General features: G+C 42.3%; 1 protein-coding gene across 1 annotated transcript in view; it reads left to right on the forward strand.

Moving 5' to 3' along the window:
* The first annotated feature begins 44 nt into the window (after positions 1-44).
* GALNT9 (polypeptide N-acetylgalactosaminyltransferase 9) overlaps positions 45-12,261 on the forward strand; it is a 111,613-nt gene continuing 99,396 nt past the window's right edge. The window contains exon 1 of the mRNA XM_026037618.1: positions 45-339. Within this exon, the coding sequence (XP_025893403.1) occupies positions 99-339 (241 nt within the window). The 5' untranslated portion in view covers positions 45-98. The remainder of the gene's footprint in view (positions 340-12,261) is intronic.

Below are 12,261 nucleotides of genomic sequence, written 5' to 3' on the forward strand. Positions count from 1 at the left end.
GGGCCCGCGCGGGCGGCGGGCGGCAGCGGCCGCGGTGCTGAAGGGACAGCTCCGCGCCACCATGCCCTGAGTGTCCCCGGCGGCGCCGCGGCGGCCCCATGGCGGTGGCACGGAAAATCAAAACTTTGTTGACGGTGAACATCTTGGTCTTCGTGGGCATCATCCTCTTCTCCGTGTACTGCAGGATCCAGGACCGCTCGCAGGAGCTGGTGCAGATCGTGCGGAGCGCGGAGCGCCGCGCCAGGAGCCGCGGCGCCAAGGTGGGCAGCCTGGCCGACAGGGAGTCCATCCTGCAGCGCCTGGACCACCTGGAGGAAGTGGTCTACAACCAGCTCAATGGTACGGAGGGCTCAGCGCTGCGGCGTGGGGGAGCACAGAGCATCCCGCTTGGCCGGTCCTGCCGCTTGCCGTGTCCTGGGGAGGTGCCCTGGGTGGACAAGAGCATGTGGGGTGCGCGCACACTGGGGAGGGAAGCACCCGCACTGTGGGTGCCTGCGCCCTGTGTCCCCCACAGCGGAAAAGGGGCAATGGCAGGATATTGCTGGAGGACTTGTGGGGGACCCCTCCACCCCTAACCTCAGTGCAAAGTCAGGGCTTCCCGAACAGAGACAAAGTTAGGGAGCCTGAGGAGTTGCAGAGGAGGATGTAAGCATTGATTGAGGTCCCTGTGGGCTGAACCTAGGTTTTACACTTTGTCTGGATGGATTAACAGTACCTGGGTGTGTATGTGTTTATGGAGCAGATGTATTGGTAGTTTATGGTTGGTAGTCATATACTGGGTCTTAGAATTACTTTAAAAGCAGTCAGTTCTTTCACCGCATACTTTTAATGGTGTAGTTAAATACACCACCCACGTGTTTCTTCARTGACTTTGCCATGTAAATTTGGTATTGTCTTCATTGAGGAGGGGAAGGAGCCATCGCTTTTTTTATCACCTTCAATTGTGATTTACTAGCCTTSAAAAATCTTGGCAAGTCAGCAGAGTCCCTTCTTTGGTAATCAGAACAGGCTAAGCCATAGAAGTTGCTACAGGGTAGCTAACCTTTCAGGTAGAAACACAAATTTCAAAACAAGTGGGTTATATTTGAATGGACTCATGAAGTTCTGAACGCAAATCATTAGGGCTTTAAGTATATGATTAAACATATCAGAGTTTTGGAGAAGAAGAAATCAAACAAGAGAACTTTTACATGAAGTTGTAATATAAAGGTAACATCTCGTACCACATAAAACTTAAATGTAAGTATGTTTACGTGTGTCAAATACGCTTTGAGGGTGGCTGTGAAAATCTTCTTACTCATAATGTTGATTTAACAAAAACTACTGCAAACTCAAAACGCAGACAGATCAGAGGGCTCCTATAAAGTATATTCCCTCTTACTACTTTCTGAATRACTGTATAAATCCAAGTAGCTTAGACTGTTATGGTGCGTGCAGTCTGTGCCGGTAAGTACCATGGAACAGACATCGTACACGCAATTACTTGCACACGTGGGTGTATAAATGAGGAACAGAGGAGAGGGAGTTGTGGGTGACAGATAAATATATATGYGTGAGTTAGGGGAAAAGCGTCTGCATCTGTGTTTCCTGATGATGTTTTGTAGAAGTTTTGAAGAATGCGGGGTTTCAGAGGGAAATCCGCCTCCCAAATTCCGTGCAGCTATAGAGTGCCCTGAGTGAAATAGCTCAGTCTCTAAGCTGTGCCCATTGCAGCTGGACTGGATGGATCTTGTTGGCCCGAGTTGATTTGTCCTTGGCAGCRTTCGTAGGTGAGACTTGGGGTAGGGTTATTTTACAGGCTCTGGGTTCCTCTCAGCACAGCATCTGAGGACAAGTCCATRAGAGTCCTTAGGCAGGCACCATTGMGCGGAATGACCGTTTGACGATRTCTTGACAGAAACAGCAAGTTCTTTGTAATGCCCATCTCCTTTTTTCGTTTGTTTTTATTTTTTTATTTTCTTCTTTAAACTAGCTTTAGGTGTACGGCAATTCACGACATTATTATTTAAGTGCTGTGTTGCCCCCAAGGGTAATAATAAGCACCGTGGATATTTTTTTCTTCTTGAAAGTTCTTAAATGGGAAAATACAGAAACTTTTTCAAGTTGAACCATTCAAATTTCCTATTCATTTTCCTTTCAATTTCTCTCTGATATAATTTTATTTTTTTTACATTGTAGTGTATTCACACAAATTAACTATTTTGCCATCAGACACTTTCTGCCTCTCTCCTCCTCTCTTCTACATTTTATTTTTGATGTATTCCATGACACCAAAACCAAAGAGTCCTTTGGAAAAAAAAATGAGGAGGAGGAGGAGCCCCACTGAAGTGATGGGAGCTGCATCACTATAAGTGAATCAGGATCAAGCATCTGTGTTTGGGTTTAGCTCAATGGCATTCCGTTTTAATATCATGACTCATTACTTAATGGGCATAATGCTGCTCTGGCAGCATTTGCATTCAAGGGAGCCTGACTGTGACAATGAGTGCAGTGTCTAACGGAGAGTCTGATGTTAGGTAAATCTTCAGCCAGCCTCAGAGCTGCTGTTTCAGCCTAGTGTCTGGCAGGTTTCTGAGACATTATCCTATCTAGTCTTTTATTGGATGTTAACTTTTTATTTTATTACTCTTATCAAATAATAATAAGAGAATGAGAATGTTATTGGCAGACAGATTATGTTCTTAGGGGATGTGAATTCCTTGCACACTCAGACCTCCTGCAGGCACTTGAAAGAAGTTGAGTCCAACGCACTGTTATAGCAGGTCTGTCCAGATCAGTATTTTCATTTTCTGCTCTTGGTCTTTAYAGTTTAGGATCAGCAAATGTAGAGCCACCAGTTAAGTACCTTATGGGGCTGGTTATAAAATCTCAGAGTTCTTTTAATACATCTTTCTCTTCTATGTAGATTATTCCTAAACTGGAAAGACTTCACCTGCATTTTCCAGGGACTTTATTAAAGATCCAGGATAATAGATTTCTGAGAGTCCTGCAGCTACAACCATGCAGATTTTGGTTTGTCACACCTATTCATTTTCATGCAATCAAAAAAAAGTATACCTTTTGTAAGGATATATAAGTTCAAGCAGTAATATTATAAGGGTATCGGGAGACAACCTAAAACAGATCACTAGAGACCTCATTAACTTTTCAGTTGCAATAAACGAAAGAGAAAGTGCATACTGTGCCTGTGGAGGTATGTGTAGAGCACAGAAGACTATATATGAAAGCCAGTAGAAAGCTGATCCTTGCCATTATCACTGCCAAAACAAGATTTTTTAGAACAGAATGACGGAGAATTGCCACAGATGTGCACAGGGATGTGCAGACATACACCCAAACAACAGTTTTCCGTTGGCTCATATTTTGTTTTTTGATCAACTTAGAAAAAACACATATTTGAAAGCTTTTTTTATGCACCAAGCTGCACTTAGTGGATGTGAGTGGGTTGAGCATACAAAGGGTAAGGAAAGGAATGAAACATGGCTGTGGAATTTCTGTGGTGAAGCCCCTATGTAACTTGTCATTGTTTGATTTCAAMTATAACATTTATTTTGAACAAATGAATTGTACATATTGATAAACTATATCTGGAATATTTTTCCATTTTTGCTACGATTTTACTATTGATGAATATTTCTTATTACCAGATAACATGAAGGTACGACCAGGTAGAATTTGTAGCAATTCATGAAACGAAATGCCATAACAAAAGGCCTTGCTATTTTGTTCCTTTGCCTTTTTTTTTCTCCTTTTTTTTCCCTTAATAAAGGGAAAAAAATCAACAATATCTAACTGACTCATTTTTTTCCCCATAATCAGTTTTGTATCTGAATCTATGGCTAATGATTTTCCATAGAGAATAAAGAATTTTTGATGCCCCAGCTAGAGCATAACCTTTCATGCCAAAACCAATTGAAGGGTCAGACTACAATTTCACTGTAATTGCCTTTTTTTTTTCCCTTTTCACTGTCTCTTTCCAGTAATACACAACAATCAATACGGCATGTAATTAGATTTCATTCAATCTGCAAAGATTAAGAGAGTATTCATTTTCTCATTATGTATGCTCACATCATGTCTTCCTTCCCATGTCTTCTATATTAGACGTCTTTGACCTGTTCTGCTGCAGATATGAAGAGATACGTTTGGAATATTCCCTTGAATTTGGCAGATTATCATTCTTTACGCATCATAATTTGATTTTGCTCTCTTTGGGAAGATTAAATACAACAGCAATTTCCATTTTGATGAATGGATTTTATATTGCATATGCATTTCATGGAGAAGGCTGGGGGAAAAAAGTGGACAATTCATGTAATTGCAGCACACAGGCTTAAAATGATGGAAATAGCGGGACCTAGGTGCAAGGACTGATTCATACAGCCTATTACTCTTGATTTTTAGAGTGTACTGGAAGCAAAGTGATTGCATTTAAAATTCAGCCTGGCAATCTGCATACTTAAAAGGTAGAGTAGTATTTTTAAAAGGACAGTTTATTCTTCATAGGCTAGGGGCTGCTTGAAAATGATTCCAGATTTCCATATTGAAAAAGGGTTGGGAACAGGCTGCAAATGAATCATGTGAATGTCCACATCAGATTTGTCAAAAAGAAGCTTTTAGAGTTGGCAGCTTTCAGCTGAAGAGCAATTCCTTTGCAGAAAGGAGAGGTAAAGCCGTGTGTGCCTGGGGGAGGATGCAGTGTAGCTGCCAGCCTTGCATTCATGAAACAGCACTTCTTCATACCCACATACAGATTCTCATGTTATATTTTTTTTAATTTGATTATGATGCGATGCTAACATGCATTGACAACATTAGTTTATATTAATTCCCAAAAAGCAACAACTCACTTGCGAGGACTGCTCTTTGCCATGTGGTTTCTTTACACTAATGAGAAACTTCTTCATCTAATCTCACCTTGGGGGYTTTAAGGGGGGGCAAATTGGGGCCAGGCTAAAGCAGGAGCAAGTGATCTCACGTGTTCTGGCTCAGTTGCTCATGCTGAGGTAACTGAATGTTGTTACAGGCCTGACCTTCTGTATTGCCAAGTGATGAAGGCCAAAAGGCCTGATCTCAACTTGAATTTGCCTTTAGCCACATTAATCTTGATTTAGGTAACTGAGGGAAGGGCTAGGTCTGCAAAACACTCTAGTGTTTGCAAGGACTTTAACTGGAGAGGTTCATTGATTTGCAGCTCCTGCAGTCTGGTTCTAACCTTGTACTATTTGGCTGTGAAGCGAAGCCCAGGAGATTGCGTTTGTAGCTGCTGGCCGTGTTGGGTGTTTGAAGCTAAAAAGAAAGCCTAGTATAAGGCAAAGTTTTCACCCAATGAAAGTTGACAGCATCCATAAATCATAATCAGGGATTTCAGGAAGGCCAAGATTTTATTCCCCCAAAGTAAAGAAGATTTGATGAGTGGATATTTGGATTGACCCTATAAAATATAATGTAATATCTTAAACAATCGTTGTCTTTTCAGCCACATTAAGGAGAAAATATCCAAACGTATAGTAGAAAGAGGAGGTAAAACTCTTGTTTAAAATGGGCAAAACTACATTCAAATGTGAAAAATATGTCCCTATTCCAGCAGCACATTAGTGATTTTAAAGTCTGTCCCTGTGCTCTGTTTCATGTACTGGTGACCATTTCCTATGTAAAGCTTGTGCTTTTTGAGTTTTCTAGCTGGTAGGAAAGCTTATTTTGACAGAAAAATCATGTGATAGTTCTAGCATTGACTCATTTCACAGAATCACATTTGTGCAGAACTCCAATCATTTCTAATATATAGAATTAAATTTAATGTTTGTAGAGGTGGAGAAGAATCTGTGAGTGATGTTGGGCTTTTTGAAGATAACACAAATCAGTTTCTTTTGATTACTTTGTAGATGTTAGAATTGGAAAAGCAAATGTGATACTCTCTTCTTTAAGTGAAGAGCTACACTGTGTTCCTTGCACATTTGTGGCCAATATGCAGGATTTGAGGATTAAAAAAAAAAAAGCTTTAACTTTAAAGACTTGATGGTGGGTGGTTTGGTGTGGTGTGGTTGTGTGCTTATGTGTATGTGTGTACTTGATTTTTTAGTAAATTAAGGCAAGTTGTAGATAAACCAACAGCATCATTTAAAAATGCAGTTCCAGGCACTCAATGCATGGCTGTTCTCCAAGGAAATAATAAGATTTATGAAAGGAAAGAACAGGAATGAGTCATGTTTAACAAATCTCTCTTTTATTCATGCCCCTCTCTAACCTTACTAATGGGCACTCAGTCTCTCTTTCTCACTGCACTTGGCATACTTTATTATTGTTATTATTTGTGGGGTTTCACTTGATGTTTCCATCACTTTTTTTAAACTAATGAACTGAAGAAGGGTAAAAAAAAAAAAAAAGAAAAAAAAAGAAAAAAAGTATCTGTGATGGTCTGGATAACAGGAAGGAAGGAAGACAACGGCAGCAGAGCAGCTTCCAACATTGTTGTAGTCCTATTGACCGAAATTGCCTACTGAAATAGAAAACTTCCGTTTCTGAAAATAAAAGCAGACAGAGATCCTCTCAATGACCTGAAGACATCTTCCCCTGAGAGTGTGAAGCTAAGGCAACAAAGTCTTAATTGGAAGTGTTGATGACTTGTGTCTGCCTTCCTCTAGAAACCATAGGTATGTTGCCTTGGAAATGCTGCGTGTATGTGAAAGCTGCATAGGTGGAGGCAAYCCACCTTTTAAAGACAGCGTGGCAGATGCAAGTAGATCGAAAATTGTCTTTCTGCCCTATAGTTTTTCCTTCTTGTGTYGTCTTTAATATGGACATTTCTCCAGAAGTTTTGGAGACTTGCTGCAGGTGCATCTGGTTACCCAGCAAGTTCTGTAGGAGAGAAGCAGCATGAACCTGTAGCATGGGTATTCTTTGCTGGAGTGGCACATTCATGACTTTGTAGTCTCAGAAAGTGCAGAATTGGTCTCTTTGGGATTGCTGATGTGATGCTTGTCTTTGTTCCTGAGAGAAGCTGTTAAAAAGCATGTTTGTGTTGCAGGCAATAGTTGTGTTGAACCAGGAATACAAGTAAGGTAGAAACCCACCACTTCTTTAACCAAACCATAGACCTGGCTCCCCACTGTTTTGTTGTTGTCAGGGTTGTGTGGGTAGTAACACATTGCACTGTTTGGATGGGGTACCCATCTGTCTTGTTCAGATAGACTTGAGTAGATTTCTCTGCTCGTTTTTGTGCACRTAGCAGTGATCCAGATTCTCCTCAGCTCCAGTTCACCCAGGCAGTTAGTGCTGTTGAAGTCTGTTGACCAAATGCATCCCTGCTGTTGATCTAGGGGAATCATCTCAGCTGGGAGCTGTCAGCATAGTAACTCCAGTGGTTATCCTGGCCAMATGGAGCTACTCTTGCCACGGAATGAACAGTATATTGGCTACTTATGATGATATGTGTGTAGTATAAAGATGAATTCGTGCTGAGTCTCTGCACTGTTGTGGTTGAGAATGGGATTTTCTCTCCTTGACAATTTTGGAGTGATTTCCCCTTTTTAGTATAGAACTGATGAGCTTTGTGTTTCTCCCTCTGCGTTTTTGATTGTTTCTGTATTTGTGCTGTTTGGCTCCAGTTTGTGTTTTGCAGAATCGAGCGCACAGACTAGATCAGATTAGTAGCACGACCGTGGCCATCTGCCTGTCTGGAGRGGCTTTGTTCAGAGCTTGATTCACCTGTTTCCACAGCACTGCACGTTACTTAAGTCCCTCCTTAAGACAGAGCCATAAGTCCCTCCTTAAGTCTTAAGTCCTACTTAAGTCCCTCCTTATGACAGAGCCATATCATCCCCATAGTGAAAGGGGCTCTGTTATACAGGAGCCGTTTTCCTTTTTTCTGGAAGATGTCTACCAGGACAGCTGAAAGACCTTGGTAGCTCTCCTGCAAGGCTGCTCCAGCCTTGCAGGAGAAATTTGCTGCTCATTTTGTCTCTGTGGCATTTTTGTTAGGGTGATGGGGTTAATTGCTTGTTTTTCATTTGGTTTCTTTTTGCTGGTTTTATATTTTATTCAGCAATAGGGCCTTACTGCCCTTTTTGAAATTGAATTTATTTTTTCCTACAGCTCTCCGATGCCTCTAGGATGTGAAGCTTTTGTAAATAAAAATGTATTTTTGTGATATTAACACATTTTCAAGCAAGCTTTGTGTGGTAGAAAAGATTGGTTGTATTCTTTCCTGTGCATACTGAACTGAAGGCAATGATAAAACTAAAAATATCCTCAATTGAAATAGCATTGTATAACCCAAAGGTTAGTCTTCCTCAGGATTACAATTTGCGATGGCTTTATAGATCCCTTGTCAGGGAGATATCTAGTCGTTTAGCCATGTGTATAATGAAGCTACTGATAGCTGCACAGTTTCTGATCCTAGTGGTGGCTGCGTCAGTGCAGACACAAACCTGCTGATGGTGGAGATTCGGAAACACGTTGTGCTGATGTTGGGTGTTCCCGTGGCGGTGTCTGTATTACTAGTGCTGTGTTAGAGGTGCTGAGYGCGGCCTGAGTGCTGTTCACACCTCTAAGAGGTAAAAAACATTGACATGCGGAGCTGCTAATCCTAATGCCTGATGATAGATTGCAGGTGGCTCCGTGCAACAGATGGGAGAGGGCCAAGAGGGACCTGGTCATGCTTGTGCTGTTAAGAAATGAATATCGAGCTGCCCAACTGTTGAGTTTGCTGGTTGGTGAGTGGGTATGCCTTGGGAAAAGGGGCTTGAGGGGTTCACATGAGAGCCCATGTTAACCTGGGAGTGGGGAACCCAATTTCTAGTTCTATGTTATAATTTCCAGATCATGTTGGTGCTTCCMTGAATCCAGATCTGTAAATTCAGCCTCCTGACATCAAATATGGTTGCAGGGACTTGGCAACCTTCTYGGTGGCCATCTTATTCTCCCACTTWTAAATGATCTTCCCTATCTAAAATGCAAAAAACCTGTTAGAAGTTACATCTCTGTCAATGCCTGCAGAAGGTGTTTTGTTTAATACTACTATTGTATGGGGRTTTGAAAAGATTTGTGAGTATTCATTAGAAATTTCTCGTCTTCAGTGTAATATTTGGCAAGCTCACTGGACATGAACTGCCCAAGAATCTCCTTGGGGTGCACGTGTGAACAGGTCAGGAGCTGCCCAGGGCCGTGCGCTCCCGCCTGTTCCAGCTTCAGGCTGGCACTAGCAGAGACCAGAGCTTTGATTTCAGGCCTGTGCCAGGCTGATCCTCCTCCTGAAGCAGATCCATCTGGCTCAGTGCATTTTCATTCAACAGAAGATTAATTTCAGAACAGAAGTCGCTTCCACAATGCCAGTGTCCAGTGGTGTTACATGTAAAGCCTTCTGTTTTCTGAAAGTGTCAACATATTCCTATATTCCCATTTCAGGCCTATGAAATCCCCAGTCAGACTGTGGAGAGCTCTCTTAGATGCATATGGGGAACTAAGAAATTCTTATTTGATTCTTTGTGAACTTGGCCTGCCTAATAAGTGGGTTCCCTGTCTTTTTTTGCATTAAAAAAAACATAAAGTGGTATTTTTAGTGTGTCTCTTTTGCAATTAGAAGAACAAAGAGAAGGTAGGCAGAAATGAAGGAGAAAATGAACTCCACCAGAGAACATAGACGTGGCCTGGCTCTGGAGCAGGGATGGTGCAGCCCACATGCCCAGGGACCTGGGTGGAATGACACAACCCTCGAGGAAGGTGCTGCTCATTGCAGGGCTATATCTACATGTTGCAGTATTTGGTGTTTAGGCATATCTCAGCTTTTCATTACACTGACAAGGAGTTGGCAAACGAATGCTGCTGTCTTACAGACACAAGGGAGGCTGTGGAAGAAAGAGAATRGTGAAATTCTAATAACCGAACTAGTTCATAGTTGGTGAAGTAAACCTGGCATTAGCAAACTGTATTTGGGTCCATGTGTGTCACCCTGTGATTGCCCTAGCCTGAGGGAGAGGCTGACTTCTCTACCATACAGTGTGCAACAGGCCGTTCTGGTAGAATACACAGCAGAGACTGATAATTCATGTTAATGTAGATTATTGATAACCATTCTGGACCCAAATTTCAAGTGATGAAAGCTCTCTTTTAATTCATCATAGTCTATTTATGGTAGTAGGAGCAAGATCGAAATCAGGCCCAAAGGGCAGGGCAGCTAGTGTAGGCTCAACGCCAACTGGATGTGACTCGGAGATGCTCTGTGAATGCTGAGCTGTGTATGCTGCTTTGGTACTGTCAGAAAGCAAAATCAGATATTCCTGGGAAGTAATTTATTTCAGAAAAAAAAAAAGGGTTTTTTTTTTGTCTTTTTTTTGTTGAACGTGGAGAAGATACCTCTAATCTGTTTGGTAGGTGATACTGCATGCATATGGCTTCTCTGTGATAGTAGTGAGTGTTAGCATATGGCTGTGCCACTAGAGGTTGATTATTTTTGAAACAATTTTTGACATATTCTAAACAAATTCCATTTAAAAATATGCTTGATATTCTGCCAAATGTGGGCTTTGGAACTGTACCTTGTTCTACATTCTTTTCAAAGAGGGGGAAGAGCACCTTTCCCACTWAATGGGTGGAGGGGAGATTTCTTTCTTAAAAGATGCCAGGAGAAGCAGGCAGAATTCCATAGCGAGGTGTCTCCTGCTTTAATTATAGCACCTCACCTCTGAGTTTGTGTCTGTTGCTTTCTAAAGTGAGAAAGTAATTTAGTGAGTTGGGTGTTTCCATGTGAGTTTTTAAACATGATGTCTCTGTAGGGAAAGTGTTTTTAAGTGAGGTTATAGACATTATTTCTTTAAGGAGTCCCCTAATCTGTGACCTAAAAGCATGCTGTTTTATCAGCTTGCCTGGCTCTCACCATTGCTTATAGCACCTGGCAAGAAGTGTATGTAAGCTCACAGAAAAGAGGGACCTGAGGCTGRGGGAGAAGTCCCAGGGCAAGCTTTTTGGAAAGCAGTTAGAGCTGATGAAATGCAAGCCTGGGGCTTAGGAGGCATCCTCTCACGGCCAGGTGTGCCTTTGCTGTGCTCCCCATCCGTGCTGCCCACTCAGCTCACTGTGCTGCTCCTGCCCTCCCTAARTATGTCCTTTGTTTAGCCAAGAAGCTCTGGCTCCAGGTTCGTCTGTGCACAGTCTGTCCTGGTGGTGTTGTCATTCGTGGTGTAAGGAACATTACAAACCTAGACACACAGTAATTGCAACAGTTAACTCTTAAGAATAAGTGTTTGGTTAAGCAATAYAAGTGCAAGAGAGCCTGGCTTTCTTACAAATCAGTGCCTTAGAAGTGAATTCTTGGGGGGATCCCCGATAGCTCCAGTGTTTCTCTTGTGTTTGAGGTTTCACTGAACCTCTCCTCTCAGTAGGAACATTTTAATGCCGCTGTCTTCCCAGATGTCAACTTCTGTGACACTTGCAGAAATGTAATTTTTGTAGACCCCTGACTGCCTGCCAACCTTTGGCTGAAATTAGACACTGACCTCAAATGTAATGAGCAGAGGTGAGGGAAAGGTCTGTAAGAGAGAAGCAGACTGACAGGCAAATACAGACAGCATGATCCCACAAACTGCATTTCCTTAGGAAACCTGGCTGAAAATGGCATCAATGACAAATGGGATTTTTAGTCCTTTAAACGCAAAGATGAAAGTGATATCCCTAGCTTTTAAGGGAACCAAGCTCAGATCTTCACACTGATTCCTCTGCTTGCTTTGTTGGTTGGTGAGATATGCTAACTCAAGCAGATTTTCTCTRCTTTTGTCTCTATTTAATAGCTACAGCAGCATGACATTTCGCTGAGACCACACCAGTACTGCAGGACAGCTGCCTTCATTTGCAGCTTCCTAAAATGGCAAAGTTGGGTCCCACCAGCTTGTCTCATTGCCCTTCAGTAGTGCCTGAATAATTCAATTATGCAAGGGTTGGAGAAAACACCCTTGCGATGCTCGATGTTTGTCAGAGTGAAGCATGCCCAGCTGCTCATGTCATCAAACACCCTTCATGGCTCAGGGGCTCCACACTGGCTTTCACKGGGACCATTTGTTGCTGGAAAGCTCCTTCTGCTTGTGGGGAAGCCTTTCTGTGCCCTGAAATTGGTGCAGAACCGGACGGCACATCTACCCYGTGTCCTTGAGGAGAGAGGGGTTCGAGCTGTAAGCTCAGATCTCAGTGTCTTGGAATTCAGGTATAATGTTCAGATTCATACCTGCCTCTTCACCCAAGCGTTGTCTTTTCCTATATGACAGCACCTTC

This window comes from Nothoprocta perdicaria, unplaced genomic scaffold, assembly GCF_003342845.1.
Source record: "Nothoprocta perdicaria isolate Ctin4 unplaced genomic scaffold, notPer1 scaffold_2, whole genome shotgun sequence".
Taxonomy (NCBI): domain Eukaryota; kingdom Metazoa; phylum Chordata; class Aves; order Tinamiformes; family Tinamidae; genus Nothoprocta; species Nothoprocta perdicaria.